The sequence below is a fragment of the Theropithecus gelada genome, chromosome 7a, assembly GCF_003255815.1.
Source record: "Theropithecus gelada isolate Dixy chromosome 7a, Tgel_1.0, whole genome shotgun sequence".
NCBI lineage: Eukaryota > Metazoa > Chordata > Mammalia > Primates > Cercopithecidae > Theropithecus > Theropithecus gelada.
In genome coordinates, this window is record NC_037674.1 from 6,037,735 (window position 1) to 6,063,613 (window position 25,879).

The 25,879-nt window shown below is 55.2% G+C and overlaps 1 protein-coding gene across 1 annotated transcript in view; it reads right to left on the reverse strand.

The window, feature by feature from the left end:
• KLF13 (Kruppel like factor 13) overlaps positions 1–20,027 on the reverse strand; it is a 50,448-nt gene extending 30,421 nt beyond the window's left edge. The window contains exon 1 of the mRNA XM_025390463.1: positions 18,999–20,027. Within this exon, the coding sequence (XP_025246248.1) occupies positions 18,999–19,575 (577 nt within the window). The 5' untranslated portion in view covers positions 19,576–20,027. The remainder of the gene's footprint in view (positions 1–18,998) is intronic.
• Positions 20,028–25,879: the final 5,852 nt, after the last annotated feature.

Genomic DNA, 25,879 nt, shown 5'->3' on the forward strand with positions numbered 1-25,879 from the left:
TGAGGTGTGATGTCCCGGTGGGGCTCAGCAAAGAACCTGGTCGCCCTGATCCCTCCAGGGGGTTCCCAGGCCCTGCCAAAAAAGCCTTTTTCTGGGAAGGCTGGTGCTACCAGCAGAGCAATGAAGGGGGAATGCCTGCTGATCCCAGGAGGGTGTCCAAACCCTGAATTCCCTGCTTGACCTTCTAGCTTCACAGGTCCTCAAATCCTCCTACCTGCTTGGGCTCGGTGCCACGCCCTGTCACAGACCTGACCTCGTCCCAGCCCCGATGACAGCCAGCAGGTGGGGGAACCAAGGTCCTCATCCATGCTTGCTAACACAGTCTGCTCCTGCCCCCAGACTCAGGACCCTACGCTGCCCCTCTCCCCTACTGGCCCACCCAACCCACACGTCCAGTCTGCATCTTCCCAGACCCTCCCTGATGCCGCCAGCACAGAGGGTGCGGAGTGGTGGCAGGCAGGAGCCTGGCCTGCAGGCCAACAGCCCACCTACGGCAAGCAGGAGCCCCAGCCCCACCACCAAGTGCCTGGGATGTCCCTGTCTAGAAACAGAAAGATTTCGAGGCACAGGTGGTATTTTCATTTCTTCTTCCAGTTGAAGGCGATGCCTTTAAAAGAGAAAGAAAGATACGGAAGTAAAGGCTGCTGTGTGACACAAACGTCAGCCCGGGGGCCTGCAACGAGGGGACGCCCCATTTCCTGAGAAAGCTGGGGCAGGGGGCAGCAAGAGGCCTTGGGGCTCCGGCCTGGAAGCATGTGAAGAGGAAGAAGAGAACCCGGAGAGGAGCTCCTACCCGGCTGTGGCCTGGGGGCTTTCCACAGCTGTGTGGGTGGCCACAGTTCCAGGGTGGCTGAATATTGGTAACAGGGGTGGGGGGTCCATCATACTCTTTACCAAAGAGGATGGGTCAGGTCAGAGTGGACCAGTCCAGAAGGGGAAGGACAGCAGCTGCTGTGCAGGAGCTCAGGCCTGTGGCCAGGGCGAGGGGCCCATGTGGAAATCTCTCCTTCTGGCCTCAGAGAAAAGCAGAGGACAGGAGGTCGGGGGAGAAGGTTGTGAGTTTCAGAAAAAAAGAACAGGTGCTTTCTGGAAGCCACAGATGGGTAATCTTCCCAGAAACAGAGTCAAGATCATTGACCTGGTGTTCTGTGCAGAACAGCTCTGGGTTCCCGTCAGGGTTCGCGGGGGCTCCTGAGAGAAATGCCTGGGCCGTGGGCCTCTCAGCGTGAGGCAGGCATCTGTACAGAGGGGCTCACGCAGGCCTGTGCCAGATGCCGGCGCACAGGGGCACACTTGTGGAGCCCCACTCCCTCTGAGCTCAGATACTCTCCCTCTAGAACCAGAACCCCTAATAGTGCCTACAAACGGTACCCTCCAGGCAAAAGAGACAACCAGGGGTGAGAGGTGGGGAGCAGCTGCAGCCCTCCCCAGCAAGTCATTTGCCCCCGGTAAACTGACGGTGCAAATATGACCTCGTGTGGCCCACAGCATCTGACGACTTGACACCAGGCTGGCAGGGCAGACGCCCGGGTCAGAACTAAGCACACTAAGCTCTGGCGTGGTCAGTCTCAGCCTGCGGCCTCACAACTGCAACAGCCAGGCACGACGCTGCCCACGCAGGGCCACTGGGAGACAAGAGCAGGGCAGGGTCCCGTGGTGAGGGGGCTGGGGGCCAAAGGAATGGTGCACCTCCTGGGCTTTCTCCACCCCACCCAATCCTCACACTTACGGGTTTCCTGTCAGTTTCAGGAGGGGACCCTGCTACACTCCTGGAGATCCTCTGCTGCTTGCTGCTGGGCACGCGGTGGTCACTCAAGGCAGGATCTGCCCCCAACTCCAGTGCTTTCCAGGCAGGTACCCAAAGGGGCAAGACGCAGGCCAGAGGTACAGGAGGGCAAAGGCAGGCTGGGGTGGGGACACAGGCCTCCAGGCCCCCAGAGCAGCACACATGGCCCTGCTCTCAGATACCACACCCTCAAGGGACAGAAACACCAGCTAAGGCCAGGCCCCTCATGACACTCAGGCAAGGAGTGAGGAATGCCCAAGACCCCGCTCCACCCCTGTCCACCGACACCCCACAGTCCCAGCCCGATGCAGCACGCCTGCCTGTCCTGCTCCTCCCCTGGCTCTGTCCGGGATCTCACAGCTGCCTCCTCCTGACCAGCCCTATGGAGCCCAGACCCACCGCCCGACCTGCTCAAAGGTGGGGAGACCAGGGTGGCACCCTCAGAAGGGCCAGGAGCGGACCCTGACTCACACAGCCTGGAAGGCACCTGCCCCAAACTGCAACAGCTCACACTCGCTGGCCAGCCCCCAGGGTTGGCTTGTACCTAGCCTGGCTGTCCTGGGCTGAACCCTGGAACCTTGGCCTGCTCCTGGTTACTTGTGGCCCCTCCCTCCCCACTCAGGCAGCTTCCTTGGGGAACCCAGGGAGGATCCCGCACAGCCCCAGGACAAAGTCAAAACCCCTCCCACCCTCATCCTGCCCCACCCGGCAATCCTCCCAGCTCTTTCTGCACTGGATTCCAGGAGATTTTGTAAAAAGAAAGGTTCCATTATGTTTTGAATAAAAATCTGAAAATCTGTAAACCCAAGGACCAGAACTCCTTCTCCACATTCTTACAGCAAATTCTATAATGGTCCCTTGGGGGTCTCTCCCTCCCCATTGGCCCAAACCCCCACAACCCAGAAGAGAAACAGGGCCCTTGGCCTGGCCCAGCCCAGTCTCAGCTTCTAAGCAGCAGGTGACCCCTTTTGCCATAGGCCAGCCATGACAGTGGGGTGAAGTCACCCCCAAAGGCCACCAGCCAAGGCACTGAGAAGTCAAGCTTGGCAAATGTCTGGGGTGCCTGGCACCCCTGCCACCTCCCCTGGAGCCCCTGCCAGCCAGACACATGAAAACGTCCAGCCATGGCATGTTTTCAGAGTATGCCCCGGCTTAAAAGGCAGGTGAAGGAGGCCACTCTCTGCTGACACTCCTTCAGTCCTGCCCCGAAGAGGGGCACGCCTAGGTGCCCACTATCCTCCTGACACAGGCTGGAGGGGAGAATCTGGGATGGATGCATCTGCACAGAGATGGGTACGGGTGTGCGGAGAGCCCCACCTCTGGAGCTGGAGTGACAGGCCCCGGGTGGTATGGGTACCCAGAGCCAGCTGGAGGTAACTGTTAAGTACTGGCAGGTGTTTGCCGCAGGGGGTTGGAGAACATCCCCCAGGGCCAAAGTCACCCGAGAGCCAGGCCATTTGTGCAGAGTAAGTATTTAGGGCAGCAACCAGGCACGGGTGACTTGCAATGTGTGGCTCTCCTGTCTCTGCTGCGGTCTCACAGGGAGAAACACTGAACACATTATACAAAGACTGACAAGTGACCAAAAGTATGGGTGGGGACAGGGGATCAAGAGGTCTCCCAGGGAAGACTAAGGAGCAGGTTAATTCGTACACCAGAGCCTCAGACCTCTCCAAGGAGACCTTCCCTGTGGAGTCACGGTGACCCGCAGTTAGTGGGAATATCCCCACACCAGGACTCAGCTTGGCCTGAGGGCTGCGTGCGCTGTTGGAAAGCCAGAGCTGACCAGCTCTTAACAACAACAGGCAGTTTAAGTTGAAAACTTTTCCAGGTCATTTCTTGAAGCTGGAAATTATCGCCTAACGTGAAATTCAGTTCTTGCTCCTGTGGTTCAGGAGACTGACAGCAAGGGTGGGCACACAGACTCTGCCAGGGCCCGTCAGCACCCAGGCCCCTGTGGATCCCCACTGAAGGCTGGATGCACCCTTCATGCCTCCGTGCCTTCTCCCTTCAGGTGAGCAGCCTGAAGGCTGGTCTCCTTCCCACTGCTAGGGGCCGACACCTGGTGGGAGGTGTGCAGACTTAAGACTGCAGGAGGCTGTTTGGGAGGCTGTGTGCACCCAGCCTGTCTGCGGGCACTGTGTCCCGCCTTAGGGATGGGGACAAGTCTGAAGTCCCGAAGGCATCTGCGTCTGCAGAACATTCAAATGTGGCCACCCCAGACCCTGCCACTGTTTCTCCCAGGATGGTGGCTGCTGCACTCCTGAGCCGGCGGGCCCTGTCCAAGGGTGCAGGACAGTCCCCAGCACAGGCGCCACTCTACACCCAGTCACGCAGAGCAGAAGAGACAAAAGGCCACTCACGACCACAAGAGCAGAGCACGAGACAGTATGTGCCTCAGTGTCCTCCTTTCCCCAAGCACAGGAGCCTGGCCAGCAGGCGGATGTGGAAACCCCATGGCCAGGAAAGGCCCCGACCCCCTCCAGCAGGCTGGCCCTGCCTGGGGAACACGCACAGTGTCTGCGGAGCAATCAGATGCCGGGAGAGCGAAGAAGGCCACGCTCTCCTTAGTCACTCCAAACGTTCACCTCCGACCACAGGAAGCACTTCCATACCAAATACACTCACAGAAGACGGAAATCAAGCAGGAAAGGGGTGCAAAGGCCCGGCTCAGCAGCCAAGAGGCCAGCCTCAAGAAGGCCTCATGCTTCCCTTTAGGAAACAATCCTCATATTTGCAAACATAGAACTGCTGCCCCCAAAAAGAAAGAAAATAAAGGAAAAAATACATATATCCGCAGATGGCCCAAAGCTCATGAAGGCAATTACTCCTGTAAACAAGAAGTGGAATGCCTGTGGAAACGAGCGAAGCCCAGGCAAGACACAAAAATAGCAAACCTAAGTCCTGAGTGGGATTCTCTGGGCTGCTGATGGCTGAGATGCCGACGGCAGTGATGAGCTCGCCCCACTTGAAGGAGCTGTTATAAAGCGGTCGGGTGAGGCAAGTTTTGCTGCAAACAAGATTTCTGTTGTTCTCTACTGAAGAGCTGTCAGTTAAGAAACCCATCATGGTGCCTGGGCCTCGGGAGGGGAGGCGGGCCACCCAGCAGGGCACTGCGTCCCTGGGAGGGCAGCTGGCATTCTCACCCAAGACTGCCTGGTCTCAGAAAGTCCTTCCCTTGGGGTGGGGTCACTCGGCAGGACTAGCATGGCCACCTGCAGGCACAGTCTCTCCTGTCCCTGTGAGACTGCCCAAGACTGCTGACACAGGGTGCAGGGTGCAGGGCAACCTTCAAGCCCACCTCAGACAGGTGGACTTGTCCAGAACTGTTCTGACGACTGGGAACTCAGTCTTTCACCTTGAGGTTGAGGTTTCCGTTCAGCTACTTCTGCTGATTAAAGAGTTTGGCCAGGTACAGCTTGTTGGTACCCGAGAGGGGTTGGTTACCTGGTAACACGTGAGGCTCACCTGAGACGGGGTCACCACTCCCTAGTCTGAGCATGCTTGATGCCTAGCAACAGGGTCTCCATAGCAACAACAGGATGCTCACAGAAGCTTACAGACTGTACCACTTTCCTGCAACCAGTCTGGGTTTATCCAGGAGGATACAGACACAGAAGCTGAGGCTGGAGATGCCGGGAGCTTCACCCCACATGCTGTGTCACAGGGTGACTCTTGGAAGTGGGGCTCAGGGCAGGCTGTGAAGGTCCTGGAAAGTGACCCAGCACCTGCTTTAACACAGTAGTTCTGGGCTGGGTGTGGTGGCTCACACCTGGAGTCCCAGCACTTTGGCAGGCTGAGGTAGGAGGATAGTGTGAGCCCAGGAAGTTTGGGGCTGTGGTGAGCCAAGATCGTACCACTTTGCTTCAGCCTGGGTGACAGACTGAGACCCAGCCTCAAAAAAAAAAAAAAAAAAAGTTCTGAATTGTCCCAGTCTCAAAAGAAAAAAAAAGGTTCTGAATTGTCTGAGAAGACAGCAAACCTGTCTGTTCATTCAGGTGCCCATGAACAATACTGCAGGGGGTGAAATTCTGCTCTTGCAAGTTAATCACTACTTACCTCACCCGACACACACATGAACACACACGCACACATCCCTCCTACTGGGTGCCTTACCCACGTTCTACCCCTCTGCTCCTAGAGGCAGCATGACCAGACCTATTTCACAGTGAAAACCCAGAGCTGGGTTCAGCCTGTCCCACTCCGAGGCCAGGGCTCTTCATCACTACGCCACAGTGCCTCTGTTTAGATAACAAAGAATGATCAGACAAGAAGGCCTTTCTCTGATGAAAAATAAAACACTGAGAGGCTCCCAAGGAAGGTCATGCGAACACAACATCTGTGGAGTCAAACTTCCAAGAGGTGGTCCAATAAGAGAGACACAGCAATGACTCGGGGCTCCAGGTCCAGAGCCCAAATTGTCAGGATGAACACAGTGCACAGGGGCGCTGGGTCCCCCGAGAAACTCCCAAGTGTGCTCATGTTTTGGACTCCTTTAACATGTTCCAATACTATTTCAATACCTTCGACTTGAGATTTTTTTCTTGTTTTTAAGACAGGATCTCCCCGTGTCGCCCAGGCTTGAGTGCAGTGGCAAGATCGTGGCTCACTGCAGCTGCCACCTCCTGGGCTCAAGTGATGCTCCTGCCCGCAGGCTCCTGAGCAGCTGGGACTACAGGTGTGTGCACCACCATGCCCAGTGGAGTCTCACTATGTTGCCCAAGCTGGTCTCGAACTTCTGGGTTCAAGCAATTCTCCGGCCTCAGCCTCCTAAAGTGTTGGGATTACAGGCATGAGCCACCATGCCCAGCACGAGTTTTTTCTTAAATACTATAAAAAGTATATTCTCCAGGAAAAAAAAAATCAAATTCTGCATACATCTTTGAAAGGGGTGATGTTAGCAGGACTGTTTCTGCTTTACAAAGAGAGAAAGGATGACAAGAAAGGAGCTGAGCACCCAGGTGAGGATGGATGCTGGGGCCCTCGCCACAGCCCTGTGCCACCCAACTGCAGGCGAGTTGCCTGTTCAACAGGGAAACCTGGAAAGGCCAGGAGGCTTGGGGTGTGCACAAGCAACACCAGGGACTCATTCTAAAACAAATGCAGCAAATCTGAACATTTTTTTTAGTGCTGAGCTCGCTTGGCAACTGCCACGGCAGCTGCTGCAGAGAGAGGCTTTTGAGGCAGGTTCATGCCTGAGGATGGCCGTGAGGGCAGTGGAGAGAGGACCCAGGAGGCAGCCCAGCCCAACTCAGCACATCCTCAGCCTGCCTCAGTCGTGAGAAGGGACCCAAATAGACCTGCAGGCCTACAATGAAGACGAGACCCTGGAAACAGGCCTAGAGGCAGAGAGGCTCACAGGCCACACCACCCACCAGGGCAACCTGGGTCAGCCCTACTGATAGTAAAATAAACAAAGCCACTTCCCCTGGGTCCTCACCTGGCTCCTCCTTGGGGTGGGTGACTCTCTACAAGATAATCCATGGGTGGGCAGAGCAGGGAAGCCCAATGAAATCCAAGGTGAAGGGTCAGGCCTGTGCGAGAGCCTGCTGCTGCATCTCCCACAGCAAAGTGCCACCTGGGGCACTCCCACGAGACAGCAGGCGGGGGGGCGGGAGGCCATCCACTGGGCGCAGCCAGCCCAGGCTACCTACGTGAGCAGTTAGAATTTAACAGCAACCACCAACAAGGTATAAACAAGCACATGCCCTGACCTGCAGGGAGGGGGCCAGGCCTCTGGCAGGAGAGTCCAGCACTGGGTGGGAGGGCGCTCCTCAGGCTCAGTCAGACTCATCAGCCTTCAGACAGCTTCTGGAAGCACCAGTTATGGGTATCTGTACACCCAACAGGGGAAAGGCATCTCCCCAAAATTTTCCATGGAACTTAATTAGCCTCGAAGCCAATAAAATCCTGGTGTGGTGTTTACGTAAGAACGTCTGGTCCCTGGATTGTGGCCAGTGCTCTCCCAGCCTCCCGTGCCAGCTGTCGGCAGCGGGGGGCCCTCTTTGCTGCCCCCGCACTGCCTCACCAGGGCCTCGCCACCGTCTAAAAGAAAAGTCAATGAATCACTAAAACATTCCTCCTATAAAGGGAAGACAAATGTTTATTAAGAAATTATAGAAACCAGGTCAGACATTTTGGTATCTTAGTCATTCTTGCTAATTAAAAAAAAAAAAAAAAAGGAAAAAAATCAAAATAGAAACCCATCCTAGAAACTTGAGACAACGGGAACTTCTCTAGCCAGGAGCACTTGGAGCTGTGGTACAGCCCAGTTGCCAAGGCAACCCAGTGTTTACCTCCAGTTCTGCTGTGTAGGAGGACCCTGACCATGAGCAGGGACAGTCAGCCAAGCTACCTCCTCCCAACACCCCAAGGGACAGGCCGCCAGGGCATCCCCAGAGGGTGGAAGGAGGAAGCCACAGCCTCCCCCACAGTGTCTCCCAGGCTGAGCAGCTACAGACAGCACAAAGGAGGGGTACCTTCCCCCTCTCTCCTCAGGCCCCCTGGGGTCTGCTCCCCTGCATACCCACCCACCTGCTTGTCCTGAAAATCCCTCAAGACTCTTAAAGAAATGCTGAGATCCCAGAGTACAACGGGGAGTAGAGGAAGTGAGAATGCGGCCACACTGAACCTCAGCTGGGCAGCCAAGGAGCTCAGTTCCCATGCATTAATCTGGCCAGGGCCAGGATCCCAACAAGTCGCTGGCCCCCCTGGTTTGCAGAGGAGGAGCAGAGAGACCAGGGGGCAGAATGGCCCAAGATGGAGTGCCCCATCACGGACTAATGGTACACACCTTCAGGCATGGCTCCAGGGTCCCACCCTCCATCCTGAAGGCTGGTTCTGCCTACACAGCCACGGCTGGGCACGCACTGCTGCTTCCTACCCTGCTCTTGTAGAGACAGGCCTTTAAGTGATGCAGCCCCACTGGGGTTCATGGGGCTGGGAGAAACAAACATCGTGCTGCAGACTGCACCACCTGGCCAGACGCCTCCACACTGGGTTCCTTCCAGTGGAACGATTGTTCTGAGACTTGGCTACATGGCTGACCACATGTGCATGTGCATACACAAACACACACACACACACACACGCACGCAAATACGGGCATATACACACACACACGCATACATATGCACACACTCACATAAGTATACATCTTCCAAGGTCATGTGCGGTGCTACATGTGCAAAGGAATTCCAATGCTTGGTTCATAATCCAGGGCAACTAGGAAGATCAGGGAAACAAACTTTGAAGTTTCCCAAAGGCTGAAGTGAGTAAACTTAAGAATGATACAATTTGTCCAAAGCAAACTGCTAAAGTGTACTACCCAGCCCATCATTAGGGAAACTTCAAATCACAAGCTAGAAGTAGCCAAGGCTGTATTTCCTGTAAGACTCTAAAGCCTGACAGTAATTCAGGACAACCATCCACCTGCTCGCCAACACAGCGGCTCTATACCTGTGACAGTAGACACCGAAGGTCTCCTGCTCTGTCAGCCGCAAAGGGGACACGGTGTGAAGTGCTAAAACTAATTTCAACCTTGATAAAACACGGTAGCCTGCAAAGCCCCTCAGGCTTCCCCAGAGAATGCCCTGGCACCTTAGGCCAAGCAGCAAAATACAGCCATGCACCACATAACGACGTTTCAAACAATGACAGTCCATGTGGGATGACAGGCTGGTCCCATAAGATGATATCCTGTTTTAATTGTACCTTTTCTATATTTAGACACAAAATGCTTACCACTGTTACAGTTGCCCACAGTATTCAGGACAGTACCATGCTGTACAGGCTTGGACCCTAGAAGCAATAGGCTACACCATACAGCCTAGGTGTGCAGTAGGCTATGCCGTCTAGGTGTGCATAATAAGTACATTCTATGACGTTCACATGAGGACGAAACTGCCTAACGACACATTTCTCAGAACGCACCCCTGTCATTAAGCAACCTATGGCTGTAATTTTAGAAAGGGCCTGCCATGCAAGCAGAAAAAAAGGGCACTCTGGAAAAGATAGTAAAACCTTGGGCATCTTCCCTCTGAACGTACAGCTGCAAGGGGCCAGAGTCCCTGTGGGTCCTCACGTGCTGCTGTGTGAGGCGTCCTCCTGCCACCATCCCTGCTAAGAGACAAAAACGACAACTGGTGGACGAGCACAGCAGAATCCTTCCACGTGTAAGGCGGGCAGAGGAAGGAAGTAAGACCCAGCAATGGGATGGAGGGAATCTGAGTTCCTGCCTGCCCTGCCCCGGGCCACTTAGCATGCCTGGCAGGAAAGGGACATGGGGGCAGATGGCACCCCTATGGATGCCTTCAATGACCAGTAGGCAAACCAGATATGGCCAGTCATGCAGGTGAGGACAACAGGCAGTTAAGTTGGGAGAGCAGATAGGCCAAAATATGCAAAGTAAGACCATAGAGAGCCTGCCAAACCTTCAGACTGTGTGTCACATTTACATATCCCAGATTCAGATGTGTGGCAACCATGTCATTAACTCCCATTTATCTGCCCTGGTCCATGACAATGTGTTGGGGTTTGTTGTTGCTATGATGCCCGGGTGCACCCCAAGGTGCTGACTCCAGCTCCCAGATCCTGGCTTTGAGCAGCACCCCCAGCCAATGGCCCGGGTGAACAGCCTTCACCTTTCCGGTAACCCGAGACCAATGACCTGCTGGACCCATGCCCTCTGCCCCACTCCCAGTGGACAAAGGAGTCAGGTTCTGAACTTACATATGCCTTTGCTCTATTTCCAATCTCCTTTCTAACAATTCCTTGCAGACACCCCTATTCATGCTCCACCATTAACTTTAACTTCCACCAATAGCCCTAAACCAAGTTCCCTTTATTCTTCTTCTTTACAGTGAACATTTAGACAATAAAAGAGTTAAGACAAGTAGAAAGTCTCGGAGAATATTAGAGGAGGAAATGTTGGCTGTATCACAGGCCCTGCACATACTTAGGTGTGGCCCAAGGACTCTGAGATCTCGCTAACCCATGCATACCTGTTAGATCTCCAGGGAGCACCTGACCACCTCCCACATACCAGGACACTTGGCCTCCCCATCCACAGCTTGGACCCACATATGGAAGCACAAGGCCCCTGCCATCCCCAGTGGCCATAGGCCTTGGGGTCACTGCTCTGTTCACAGGCTCTCCTTACTCCAGGAGGAAGGCAGATGAGTCCTCCAACGAGGCCAGACCAGGAAAGGATGGTAGACCCCCAAGGATTAGCTGCCAGTGCTCCAAAAGGGAGTGAGGAGGCCCCAACCAGGGCCCTGGCCACTCGCCAGGCTGCTTAGGCATCACCTCACCTCCCATGTGTGTCCCGTGGACGCTGGGGTCGGGGGAGAAGTCCCAGGTTCCTCTGAGCCCACATCATCCTCTCCCCACTTCCAAGCTTCCTTCCACCTGCCCTGCGCTCACAGGAGACAGGCACGTGCCACAACTCCACCTTTAGAAGCTTCTCCTGAGACAGGAGGCCAAGGTAGGCTCTGAGCCACATGCTCTTTGGTGAGCGATTTTTGCTTTGGGCCTTCAATTCATGCAGAGCTCTTTCATGCTGCAGCGTGGGCTCCAGCTTCAAGGAGACAAGCCTGTGCCCTGTGCCTGGGGACCCAGGGTCACCCATCCATGCAGAGTAGGCCACACCCCTGTGGCACCAGCACAAGGACATTTAATCTGAGGCATCAAGCCTCAGTGCTTCTCCAAACAAGTCACCTTGGGACAGACTGGCCAATGGCCACGGAGTGTAGCCAAGTTTCTGGTTAGCAAGTGTTTTTGTGATGAACTTCAAAAACGGAGAACAATAAACAGAATCCTCCCCCTGCCAAACGCTCTCTCTGTCTTGTTTGTCCAGAATGATGATGGTGAAAATCAGGGACTGGTCAAGGCTGAGTTTCTGGTGCTTGGTGCCATGCTGTGCCCTCCCCCCACCCCACCCCTGCCACCACACACACACACACACACGCACGCACACACACACAATGCTTAACAGCAAATGGTGATCACAGCCTGGCCCCGCATCAGGAGGGGAACTGAAGCAGTGTGGAGGACACAGGAGCCCGGTCCCTCTGCTGGGTAGGGCAGCGGGGTGTGAAGGCAGAGCCCCTTCACCACAGCCCCAGTTTGAACTGAGCAAACTCCACGTCTCACCCAAGAGCCTGACTCACAAACAGCTGATCCACATTGGCTGGGGGTGAAGACGAACTTAAGATCTAAAACTGAACTAGGAATCAGAGGTTCCACATAGCCACTATGTTCCAGGTGTGCATGCTCCTCTGTTCAGCAAGCATGAGCAGGGTGCCACGTCCACTCACACACACACCCATTGTGTTTATACACATGTACGTGGATATGGAGGCATACGTGTGTGTTCATGGCCAAATGGCAGAGCTTTTGGTTGGGTGAGGATTTCTTCTGTGCCCAGTGCCCAATTGATGCCAAGAGTAAAACAAGTTCAAGTCTCCATCATATTGGCCCAGAAAAGTGTCCAAAGCCTTCTGAACTCAGTATCTCCCACCGCAAGGACTGCACTGGTGGCTGTCTCCATAACCCCATCCCCAGCCACACAGCACAGCGGCTGCTTTTGAATCGCCAAGCTGGAGAGAAGTTTATTCCCATCTCGACCGGAAGTTGACTTCTCAAGAAAATAATCCCATTTGGGGCTTTGAAAAGAAAGAAAAACAGGCTCAGGTGCGTGGACTTAGGATAATTTTTATTTCTTGAAAGCACATAAAGACCAGGACTTTGAGGGTGTCACCCGTCGTAGGCCCTCCCCCAGCCCTGGGAGACAGGCTGCCTGTGGCACAGGGCCAGCATTCAGGTAGGCTGACCAAGAACACTCGCACAGCTACCCTTGCGCTGGCTATTCACACCACCTGGAGCCATTTTCATTCAAAGGAAAATCAGGGTGCCCTGCCTGTTTGGGGAAAGGAGCGCCCAGGCCTCCTCCAGTTGGTCCTTTGACTTCGAAAGCCTTCCAAAGCTGAACCCAACCCCCAACATCTGTCCAGTCAAGGAAGCTGGAAGATGGAGTAGAAACCAACCAGCTGGATGGAAGGGGCTGAGCCTGGCCGCCCACCTTAACCATGTGGTCCTGCAGTGGGACAGGCTAATATCCCATGCCCCGCCCCCATGATGCAATGGAAGTACCCAACATCACCTGTGCCATATTTTGGACCAAAATTTGTTTAAACCAGACCTCATCATGGGAAACAATCAGACCAATCCAGATTGTGAGTTGTTCTACAAGACAACTGGCTTCGGGCCTTCAAATGCCAGTGTAATATAATAAAAGACCAAAAGATGGGAAACTATCCTAAGCTAAGGGAAACTAAATAGGACAACCAAACACAACGTGTGATTGACTGTATCCTGAATCCTATAATGGACATTTTAGGAATCACCAGGGGAACTGAATAGGGACTGTGTATCAGGTAATATATAATTTAAAGAGAGAGGCGAGATGGAAAAGAGAGAAAAATATAGACAACAAATTAAGTTTTCTTTCCTTAGAAAGAAAAAGGGAAGGAGGAAAGGAGAAAAACGTAGCAAAATATGACCCAATGACCCTATGGGAAGAGTACTGGAGTGTTCACTGTACTACTCCCTCAATCTTTAAGCAGCAGCAAAAATCTGTGCGGGAAGCCATGTACTGGGGACATCCAGGTTTCTACTACCACAGGGCCCTGCTCACCTGCAGTCACCTGAAACACTGATCCAGACAGAAGTGGCAGGAGACACAGTAGGTACACCTACCTCAGGAGCGCCTGCCCAGGCGCAAGCCCCAGCTCCAATCCCTGTTCCACCCTCACTTACTGTGTGACCCTGGGCACGATTCCTAAAGCATCGAAGCCTTAGCTTATTTGAAATTTAGTAATAATAAGAGAGCCTACTTCACAGGGTCCTTGTGAAGATTAGACAGCTTGATGTAAACTAATACAAACAGAACGATGCCTGGCCCCTAGAGCAAACAGTCTGGAAGTCTTAGGATTGTGAGAGCTGAGTGCACCGTTCTAGAAGTTTTTATTTTTAAAACTATTTTAACTGCTTCCTGAAAACACAAACTGAACACACTTCACAGTGCCTTGGTATCTCAAGATCCCTGCTAGAGTGTTACTCATTCCAGGGTCTCTCATGCAGACCTCAGGGACTGCTGCGGAGACACATGTGCCCCTCCACAAATGGCCCCATACTTGTTCCAGTGCTGGCTGACTGTGGGGCTTCTTCATGACCCATTTAAACACACAGACTTACACATGCATATGTTAACAACCTACTGGTTTGTTTCCTCCCCTGCCTTTAGCTGCTATCCATGTATTTCGCCCTTCCCCAGTAACCAATCAGATTAAAACTATGTGTAAAGTGGGAGCCAACAGGACCTAAGGGCAGGAGGCTGTCAGAGCTTGAGAAGTAGGCTTCATGGCACCTATTCAGAAGGATTGTGTTCCAGACATGTGAAGCCCCAGACACAGGCTACTGGTTGAATGAACTGCCTCCTATCAGTTGGCTCAGGCAGCACACCCTCCAGCCCGCTTTCTGCGGAGTGGGGAGCGGGGGCAGAGACAGCACCACACCAGCCCCCACCCAACTGCTCCAGGGCTGAGAGCCCACCACACACTCTCCATCCAATCTCTGTAAAACCAGAACTGAAGATGGCCAGGAGAGCCAGCCACCAGGCGTGCGGGAGTGACAGTGGTTTTGCTGACACTGTTTTAAATGTTCTCAATGTTCTCACACACAAAAAAGGAGAACTGGGAGAAGTAAACATTTTCAAGAAGGTGGAGTGGTGACACAATAGGTCTCTCCCTCAGGGGAGGGGGGACCAACAACTGCAGTCTACTTCCTTTAAAAACATAACATAGTAACTCCACAACAAATTTCACCAACACTTATCAACCCTGTTAACACCACCACTAGGTCTCAATCCTACAGAAATGCCAGCTCCCCTGCACCAAGACACACACACATCAGAGTCCACTGAAACACAACTTGTAATAGCAAAAAACAAAAAAGGCAATGTAGCTGTCCTGTCCATAAGTGAAGGGTAAATAAGTTACAATACAGCCATATAACCACATCTTGGAATACCATGTGGCTGGGAAAAAGAATGAAGATGCCTCATTTAAGCACACACACCGAACAAAATGCCATCAGTGGGATGTTTGCTAGGATCCTATTTATGCATGTTTCAAAATGTCTATGTAGATACACATGTATGCATACGTGCAAATCCATCTAGAAGGTCTGTAAAGAAAACCACCAATGCGGGGTAACAGTGGTTTGGGGGTGGTGCAGGCTGGCACCTCCCATGCTGCATACACTTCTGCATTGTTTCAGGAGTTTCACAACTAGGGCCACTGGTAGCCTGGGACTGCGAAGGTGTGAGAGGGAGGGGTGGAAGTGCTGAGCCCCTGGCCTGTGTGTGTCTCTGAACAAGGCACGGGCCACCAACAAGCCCAGCTTTACCCTGGGTAAAGGAGATCCCACCCAGATGTCCTCTGCTCTGCTTTCCGAGGCAGCATTAGGGAGCATCTGCAGGGTGCTCAGGGAACAGTGTGCTTGCAAACAAGCCTCTAAAGCCAGAGTGTGCCTTGGGGGAGGGGTCGCGATAATCGGTCAGGATCAAATCCCCGCTTCAGTTGGTAAAGATAAATTTCAGGTTAACCCCACCCAAATTATCACAGGAAATGGCTGACAGAATGTGATCTTGCTCTACTTCCCTCCTCCACCCCAAACAGGGCCAGGGGACCACAAACATGCTTCGGGTTCTGCAGGAGGGAAGGCTGTGTACACCACTATGCTCACCTTTCCGTGGAACCCCCAGAACCCAGACAGGGCCCAGCATGCAGAGAGATGTTTTGGCTCGAGCGCTGGAGGGAAAACAGGGCACAGAGCAGTTTTGAAAACAATTATTTTTGGGAACAAATAGGTAGATATGTATTCAGGGTTTCTCTGCCAAGAGAGACCAAGTGGCCATTCTGCTGGGAGCCTGCCAAGTCTCCCCATTCAGGACAACACGCAGGACCTCTCCAGAGGCAGGATCTGGGGAACCAGTCTGCCCTCAAGAGGGCCCCAGCCTGACCTATCCGAAGGTAAGTCCTTGAATTTCTGCATCAAAGCACCTCAGGCTCCAAGAAAATCTGCTCCTGGTCTTGCTGCTCCCCTATGCCCCTTTTAGCAAACTTTCCAGATCTGGCCTGGGAAGTTCTAACTGGCCAAATAACAAAGTAGCACGAGCTGCAAAGATGCTTTTCTAGGTTTGGTGTTATGCATTCGTTATAACATCAACAATTACCTAAATGTGACAGAGACCAATGTGTCCACAGAATAACTCCTGGGAGAGTGGGACTCGGAGACCACACTGCTACAGAGCTAACCAGGACAGAAAGCTCTCAGCATGCAACTGTTCAGAGAGTGGGGGTGGAAAATCAGAGCAGAGCCGCGGCCAAGGGACCACAAGTGCCTCCAGAGTCAAGGCCGACCCTTGCATTTCCCAAAGGGTCTTCACATACTTGACCTCATTTCCCTGAAGACTTTGCAGGTGGTCAGGGCAGACATCACCAAGTTGCAGGGAGATCTGGGAACCGGTCCCTGGTCACAGAGGAAAAGCACAGAGCAGCTGGCTACCTTCCTGGTTTTGATATTCACCCTCTGCCATGAAATTACTGTGGATCCTGGAGATGCAGGAAGCGGCGGGGGCACCTTCCCGCACCTAATGGAGCACAGGGTTCGGCATGACCTCCGTCACTGACTGCAGAGACCCCACAATGCTGCTAGAGGCCCACAAACCACAGACACCTCAGAGCCCATGGCTGCAGCAAAGCTATCCCCTCGTGGCCTGCCTTCTCAGTCATCCCTGAGGGCTGCCTGGGTTTCTTCCTTCTGCAAGACGCTCCTCTTCTCCTTTGAGGAACACCAGTTACTTATGCTCTGCCCATCTGGGCAGGAACTGGAAATGGGCTTCCCAGGGGTGCCCTCCGCCAGATGCTGAACCACACTCCCTCCAGAGGCAGGTTTCTGGGCAGTGCAACCCTCATAATGGGTCACCTGGGGTACCGGTAACATGCATTCCCAGCTGCAGGCTAGAACGGGTCGGCATCAGGGGCCTGAAAGTCTGCATTCTTCCCAACTCCCCGCCACCCCGCTGCCGGAGCCCTGTGCACTCCCGACATGGAGGCCGGTTTCCACCCTGGAGGTAGCACTTCTGATGTCTGCACACCCGAAGGGTGGAACAGTTTCTCTGCTTCAAGAATGGACACTAGCACGCTGCAAACGCTCAAAGGGTTGGTTCTATTCTCTTTTGCCTGCCTTCGGTTTCCAGGCGCTCCGAGGAAACTGGCCCCACCTATGGCGGGAGGCCCGAGTCTCCAGCGCCCCTGCACCAATATTCTAGTCAAGGGGCTCGCGCGGGGCCAGAGCCTGAAACCAGAGGTGAACCCACCAGGAAGACATCCCAGGGCTGAGGCCCTGACGAGCCGGCCCCGCCCACCACGGCGAGCCCCTCCCCTCGGCCACCCCCCTCCTCAATTCCCAGCTACCGGTGCTGCCGAGTGGCAGACCACCCTGACAGGGGCTGTAGAAAAATTTCCCAAACATGAAGTATCCCGCTCACCACGCGCATCTTCCCCCAAAGCGGATCTCAACCCCAGCCACGCCCCAAGCGCTGCCCCGACCCGATACTCAGGGTCCACCTGGAGCCGAGCCCAGCCTAGCCTTGCCTGGCCCCTCCCCCAGGGCCACACCCACCCTGCAGCCGCGTCCCGAGCTGAACTCTGAGTCCATACTGATCCCCACCCCCAACCTGAGCCCCCATACCCTTAACTGACCCCGAATGCCTAGAAATGGCCGTGCTCTCACTCTCTAGCCCATCACTTGCCACGCGGTTTGGGGCGGCCACAACAGCCTCCGGAGTGAAAGTCCGAAATTCGAAAGCCTCACCTGCAGACCTCGGGCCCTTTCAGTTCCAAATGTACCGGAAAAAAGGGGGCCTTCAGCTCTACGGTCTCCAAGGCTGCAGGTTCTTTTAATGCCTTTTAATCACTACGTGAACTATTTTACAAATGAGACACTACCACTCTTGGTCACAAGGCAACAATATTCAGTGCATGGGTTTTGAGCCTGCCCCCCGAAGAGGTGAGTGTCACAGAAGAACTCACGTGAGCTCAGGGGAAGCATATAATTTTTCACACAAAAATGGGGGAGGATTGCCGTCCATTAACACGTTTTCATCTTTGTGTTAAAAACGAAACAAAAAGGGGGGAGGGAACCGCCACAGATGAATCAAGTACAAAGTATCGGGCCGCGCGTGGGAACTGCTGCCGCTGGGCTGGCGGGGGCGGGCGGTGATCCCCAGGCTGGAGGCTCAGCGCCTGCCCTGGCGCAGGTGCCGCCCGCCGCGCACCGGCCCAGGGCAGGTGAGAGGTGGGCAGGCGAGAGGTCAGCACGGAGGACAGGCAGCAGCCAGGGCATTCCTTTCCGGAGAGAGCTGAGAGGCCGAAGAGCCCTAGGGCCGGGCGCGCCCCCGCCGGCCGACTGGGCGGGGGTTCCCACAAAGAGCCGCAGGCGGGGAGCGGGAGCCGGGACCGCCCCCCGCATCACCCAGCGCCGCCGCTGACTCTGGTTACGACAAATTAAACCTTAGAGCGCTGGAAAAATTACAGGAAGAAGAGAGCGGAGAATGTACAGAGTGGCGAAGGAAGCCTTGTCCCTACGTGAACTTCGCCCGCCGCGCGCCAGGGCCGGCCCCTCCCCTCCTGAGCGCGCGCCCGGGCGGCGGGGGAGGAGACTAGGAGGGACCCCGGAGAGCGTCCCCTGCCCCCGCTACCGGGCGCCCCACCGTCACGAGTGCCGCCTGCGGTCCACACCCAGGCTGTCCGCACCTGCCTACACCGCCCCCCGGCCGGGCGGGGTCCCCGCCCCCGACCCAGATGACTACATCCGCCCCCGCGGCCCCACCCGAGCGCGCCGGGGAGGGGGCGTGCCCGGCGGGGGCGCGGTCGCCTGGCGGGCGCCGGCTCCAAGAGCCAGGACCCGCCTCGCACGGCGCGCGGGGCCAGCCGCGGGTTGGAGCGGCGGGGGAAGGGGCGAAGCCCCGGGCGTCCCGGCCCGCCCGGCCCCTACCTCGCGCCCCGCCGGCGGCTCCGGGGGCGTGGTCGGGCAGCTCGCACTGACCCCGTCCGCGCAATCCGGGCGCCCGCGCCGCCCCACTGACCTGTGTGAGTTCTCAGGTGCGCCTTGAGGTGCGAGGATTTCCCGTAAACTTTCTCGCAGCCCGCGTAGTGGCACTTGTGCTTCCTCTGCGGGGACTCGAGGTCGGCGCGACTTCGGCCCCGCCGGCCCCTTTGTCTGAGGCCGGGCTCGCCGCTCCCCGCGGGCCCCGGCTCCCGCTCGGGTTCCAGCCCCGCCTCGGGCTCCGGCTCGCTCCACGCCGGGCTGGGGGGCGCGGCCGCCGCGCCTTCGCCGCCGGGGGAGGCGGGCTCGGGGGCGGGCGGCGGCAGGCGGCAGGGGGTCCTCGCCTTCCGGGCCGCGGCGCCCTCCCTGCGCTCCGCCGGGACGGGCGCCGGTGCTTGCTGGTTGAGGTCCGCTAGGATCCGCGCCACCACGAAGAGCGAGGCGCTGTCCTTACCGTCGCGGCGCTCCTCGACGCGGGGCAGCGTGGGGGTGGCGGCCGCGGCCGCGCCCTCGGGCCGGGACTCCGGCCCCTCACGCGGCCCGTGCACGACCGCGCGGCTCGACATGGACACGAGGCACTCGGCGGCGAAGTGGTCCACATAGGCGGCGGCTGCCATGCTGCGGGCTGGGGCCGGCGGCGGTGCTCTTGCTGCGAGGCGTCAGCCGCGCATCCGCACCCACGGCCTCGGGAGAGCGGGCGGGGGGCGGGGGCGCGGCGCGCCCTCTCCTCGGGCTGGGCTGGGCTGGGCGCGCAGCCGCCTCTGCCGTCACCCGCGCGGCTCCGCGTCTGCGAGGCGCCGGCCCGGCCGGGCACCGAAGAGCGAGCGCATGGGGGGCGCGGACGACTGAGGTCCCCGCGCGGCGTCAGGGGCGGCCGGTTCTAAGGATGCCGAGCGGCGACGTTAGCGACCACCACGCCAAGTCGCGGCCGCAGCTTCGCCGCGCATTGTGGCAGGCGGGACAGCTGCCGAGCGCGCCGCGGCTCGGTGTGGGCGGCCCGGCCCCGGGGGTGGGCGGGGCCGGGGCCACATCTGGACCCGACGTCAGCCCCCAGCCACATCCTGGCGGCGCAGGTTACAGGCGGCGGCGGCCGCGGGGAGCTGCGCGCGCGAAGGGGGCGGGGAGCCCAGAGCGCGCACCGGAGGAACGGAGGGGTCGCGTGCCCGCGCCTGGGGAAGGGGGCGTGACCGATTGCCGGGACGGACGCCATTGGTCCGTGAGTGCACGGCCAGGCCAATCCGGGCCGTTAGAGGGGCGTGCCCGGTCCCGGGGCCTGCGCGCGCCAGTGGGCGTGTCCCCTGGGCCGGTAGGAGGAGGGGCGGAAACTGGAGCGGGGCGCGCTGACGAATGACGTCCGGGGGTGGTGGGCCTGGCAGTCGCGGCGCGGAGCTGCTGCCCGTACCCCCCGCGGTGGGGACACAGCGGGCACTTCCCTGCCGGAGCTTTTGTGTGGTGGCCAGCCTTCGCCCCCGGCGTGGAGCGGAGTGCTTTCTGGAGGGCGCCATTTGTTCCTCCCGCGATGGGCGCCGGCGGGGAGGCGTGTCTGCTCGGCCGGGCGCGGGGCTGCCTGGGGGCGGAAAGCACTCGCGCCGCGCCCTCAGCAGCCAGCTTGCCGGGTGGCCGCGCCTAGAGCCTCAGGCCGCTCGCCCGCTCCACGCCCTTGCCCTGCAGAGCTCCGGGAGTCCGGGCGGGGCAGTTCCTGCGGGAGGGACAGACTCGGGCTCGTTCCTGGCTGCCGGGGTCCGGTGTGCGGCCGCGCTACCCTTGAGCTTGGGTCAGCCCGAACAGGTCTGGCCTCGGCTGGCGGTGAGCCTGGCAGCCCGGGTGGCGCGCCCACCGCGGCCTGTGCCTCCAGAAGCGAACTACGTGCCAGGGCGGCCGGCGCCGCTGCTGAGGGAACGCGGGGCCCCTTCCTCCCCCTCCCGCCTCAGGCCCGCTGCCAACTCTTCTAGGCTGCCCCTCTCCCACCGCGGTCGGGGGGGCTTCAAAAGCCACCAACTGCGAGGACCCCGCCCACCGCGCCCCACCCGCCCGCTGTCTGGGCCTCCCGGAGGAAATGCTCGGCTGCGTCCTGCCCGCGCCTCCCGGCCCGGGCCTGGCCAACCTGCCCTTGACTCTCACCGGTAACCCCTACTCCAGCCCGCGGCCCCAGCCATTCTCCAGGCCTGGGCTGTCCTCGGAGACGCCGGTGAATAACTTCCCACCGCCTCGGAACCGGGCTCAGCAAACCGCCTACTGCCTCTCCCCGGTGCATTGTGCTTAATGGACATTGGAAGGAGTCCGCCACCCTTGCTGTGTTCTGAGAGGAGCCTGGAGAATGAAGGAGCCCGGGCACTCACCCTCAGTGGACCCCAGCAGTGGGAGGGGGGTGTCATTCTTCTCTCAGAATTAAGGTTAATAGCGGAGTTCAGGTTCTCACCAAATTGATTTGGGGTTGGGGCCCAGTAAGACTGCTTTTCAGGTAACCGACGGGGTACCGAAACAGCCATTCCGGGTTGCGTGTTATGGTGAACAGCAAATTGCATGTATGTTTGAGCACCCTCAGTATCTGTAACTAAAACCCAAAAATGCGGTCTCGCTGATTGAGTTGCTCCTCTCTGGGCTGACTATAAAGGTGCTGGGCTGGGTCTGGTCCCTCTAGGAGGGTCTGTGCTTGGCAGAAAGTAATCATGTTTCTTCTAGGCAGATTGTGTGATGACATTTAAGAGACGTGTGTCCTGACCAACTAATGATTCGGAATGTTCCTCCATTCCCACCACATGTCACAGTCAGTCACTTCTTAAGGAAGGAGTGGTCCTACACTAGCTTATCAGCCACCCATACCCTCCTGGCCCCTTTCCAGCCAGCAGAATTCTCCCCAATCTTCAAGGTGCCACGTCTCTCCACCGGGTCACCCCAGCCAGCATACACAGTGGTAGGCCTCCTAGAGTGTGCACTATTCTAGGTATTGGGCTACTACAGCCATGAACAAAACAGGCCTGCCCTGGGTGAGGGGATGCCCTGCATGGCCAAGGGTCCTCGGCACTGATGCACCCCCTCCAAGAGTTTCCCAAGAATGTGGATGCCAAAGAATTTTGACTGTATTCTGTGGCATTCTGGATAGAAAACTGAGCCCCCTGGCCGGTTTCTCAAAAATCCACTCAAGCGTTTGATGATTGTCGTGGTGTTCACTGACTTTATCCCAAACCTACATGGAAGTGTCTTCCGCACAGACACAGCTCTTCCCCAGAGAAAATCTCTTAGCTAAGAGTCCATGTTTTCGTTGCTAAGTAAAATTTTGACAGAGATGGCCTATGTATATGTGAGGGCTGGGCCGCCTCATTTCAAATGGAAGCAACAGAAAAGCAGAGCAGATGTGTCTGGGGAGTATAGAGACTAAAGGCCGAAAGGGTGATTGAGTTTCTGGGTAAAGTTGGTGGATGGTTAGTATGTGTTGACTTTAACTTCCTTCTGGAGCATTTGTTAGAAGGCAGAAATCCACAAAGACAGGGAGAACAAGAGAGGAAGTAACAGCAACACAGTTTTTGAAGCTAAAATACTTAGCAGATTCAAGAAAATGAAACCCTGAGATAGTAGCTAGGAAGGAAAGCTAAGAATATACTCCATGGAATCCCCCAGAAGGTTCACTAATGGGTGGCACTATGTACCTCTGAATGTGAGAGTAAACCGGGGTGAAAGTAGGGTTGGCAGAACGTCTGCTTGAGGAACACTCAGATGCCCCTATTTGCACCCCAATGTCATGCAGCCTGATAAGTGCCCCTTCCTTGTTCTGACAAAAGGCTGGATATTTATGACCTGAAAAAAGTAAAAGGCAGCGTCTGGGGTGGGTGGACAGCAGGCACAATTAAGGACAGAGGTACGGTAATAGGATCAGGCGATTAAATGCACACATGGATACTGGATGCGGAGACCCGCAAGCCCCTGTCTGGGATTTCAGAATGCAAGCAGCCAGGAGACTAGAAGGGTCTTTCCTGGGGGAGCCAACCATGCCAAGGGGAAACTTCCAGACATTCTGACATTTGTGGCTGCCCAACTACCCTATAGGGAAGGCCACAGTTAACACCGCCACTCATGTGTACAGAAGTTCTTGTCAGCCTCTCAGTCCCTCCTGGGCAAAATACAAGCAGGCAGCCAGAGCTGACCGGCATCTCAGGAAACCCTGTGTCATGAAATACAAAGTTAGGATACAGTTTTAAAACAAGTTGGAAGAAACAGTCCATGCAGAAGGAAGTAAACATCAACAAAACCATCAATAATGTCATTAAATTTTAAAAGACATACAACCTGTGAAGGGAGAACATATATACAGAAACATTCAGGGGAAGAAAAGTGTTCTTGAGATGTTTGCAAGGTAGCAGAAATGTAATAGTGAAAAAGCTCCCTGAAAGTAGAACCGAAATAAAAATTTAAAAAAAAGGAAAATAGAGAAAAGCTAAATGAGTGGACCAACCAAAAAAAGTCATTGATCAACGAGTAGGGACCCCAACAGGTGATCAGGGAAAGCACAAGAGAGAAAATCATTAATGAATTATTAATTCAAGAGAGGTCTTCACGGACATAAGCTGAAAGGGAGAGAGCCCTACACAGTGGGAAAAAATAGCTCTACGCCAAGACATATCATTGGCGAGTTTCAGAATGCAGGGAACAAAAGTGTCCTGACATTAAAACAAGTCACATACGGATAGTCGGGTCAGAACGACCGTGGGCCTCTCCACAACAACTCGTTGAAGTTAGAAGGAAGGGAACAAAGCCGTGGGAAATAAATGAAAAGGAAAATTATTTTCCAACCTTCACCCAGCCAAACTATAAACGAAGTATTTTCAAATGCATGAGATTTCAAAAAATTTATCTCCCATGCATCCTTTCTCATAGTAGGAAGCCACCAGAGATTATACTTCATCAAAACAAAGATGTAAACCAAGAAAGTGGGAGACATGTGATCCAGAAAGCAGGGAAGTCACTGCAGGATGGAAGGGAAAGGAAGTCCCAGGTAATAGCTGCCCAGCCAGGTGCAGAGGGTCAGCAGCCCAGGCTGGAGCAGATTGGCAGCTCCAGGAACAGTTTCAAGAGATAAGATGAACAGAGTCCCTGTATCAGTCAGGAGAGGCTGGGCCACACTGCGAAGCTCAAAGGTTTATTTCTGGCCATGCTGCGTGTCCATAGGGAGGCACTTGGGGACAGCAGGTTGATGGAGCAGCCTCTATATAGAATGTGCTGGTTGCCACACAGAAGACAAGGGATAGCATGGACCCAAGGTTGTTAGCTACCCCTTCTTTCCCATACACGAAATACATTTTACCCCTCCCCAGGTAGGCCTGACCCATCTCACATGCCTGTTTAGTCTGGGTCTAGAGGCCAGAGACAGGATAACAGAAATTTGAGGTGAGGGACATTCTGTGGCAGCCAGTTCAAAGCCCAGGACCCCCATGAGAGAAACAGTGGTTTCTTCATGTGGCTCATGTGGTTCCTCTTGGTCTAGAGACCTATGATATAAAGATGAATTGTCTGGGCCCCTGCTGCTCATATGCACACCCAATGCTGGAAGTGCAAAGAGATAGAATAACACAACAAACAGCCTAATTCAGAAAAGGGAGGAGGGGGAGACATGCAGTAGACAGTATCCGTAGCAATCCTGAAACCCTGCTGGGCAGATATGGCCCCTGCCCTAAAGTGACACCACTCCTTGAATAGCCTCAAATGTGCTTGCTGTGGAGTTTGGGGATGGGGCAACCAGGGGCTTTGCTCCACCCTCGGGAAGTTTTCCTTTTGCCGTTCTCCTCCTTGGCTGCACATGAAGTGGATATTGGGGAAATATGTCCTTTTGCTTTTGCGGGCTGAGCAGTTTTCTCAGCCCATTTTCTGCCTGTAAAAGGTTGGAGACCAAGAGTTATTTTAAGTTCCAGCCACAGGTTGTATTACTCCTAATTTTGGGCACTGCTAGTTTCTTGAAAATGTAGTTAACATCTTACCCAGTCTCTTTGCTTCCACTTGGTTTCATTGTCAGTATCCACTCACAGTACTTTTCAAGACATGCCTCTCTCTCAACTTGATTGCAGATCCTCTGAGCCTCTCAGTCTTTGATGGTAGAGTAACACCCTTAGTCTCTTTTCCCTGAACCTTTTACGTTATCCAGTGTGACAATTTACCAAATATTCTGCCATTCAATACATGGATGGCCATGCTTCCAGCCTTCAGAATCCATTTTCCCACTGCCTGCTTGATCAGCCACATATCTTGGTTTCTGTTGCAGCAGTGCCCCATTCCTGGTTAGTATTCTCTGGATCAGTCAGGATCAGCTAAGTTATGTTACAGTAACAAATAGTTCCTGAAGCTCAGTGGCTTAAAATAGCAAAAGCCTAATTCTCAGTACATTGAGGGTTGGATGGGGACTTTGCCCTCTGTCACTATCATCCTCACCCCACCACTCAGATCAACAAAGCAGCCACTCTCTGACAGTCTCATGGCAGAGGAAAAAGGGACTTTCTGTAAGGTCTTGCATTGGCCCAGAAGTGACACACATCATTTCTGCTCGTAACTGCTCACATGGACCGTCTACTAAAGACTGAATGTTTGTGTTTCTCCAGGATTCATATGTTGAAATCCTAATCCCAATGTAACAATAGTTGGAGGAGAGATCTTTGAGAGGTAGTTAGGTCGTGAGAGCAGAGCCCTCATGAGTGGAATTAGTGTCCTTAGAAAAGAGACCCCAGGCAGGGCGCAGTGGCTCTCGCCTATAATACCAGCAACTTTGGGATGCCAAGGCAGGTGGATGACTTGAGGTCAGGAGTTGGAGACTAGCCTGGCCAACATGGTGAAACCCCGTCTCTACTGAAAAAAAGTACAAAAATTAGCGAGACTTGGTGGTGCACACCTGTAATCCCAGCTACTTGGGAGGCTGAGGCAGGAGAATCGCTTGGACCT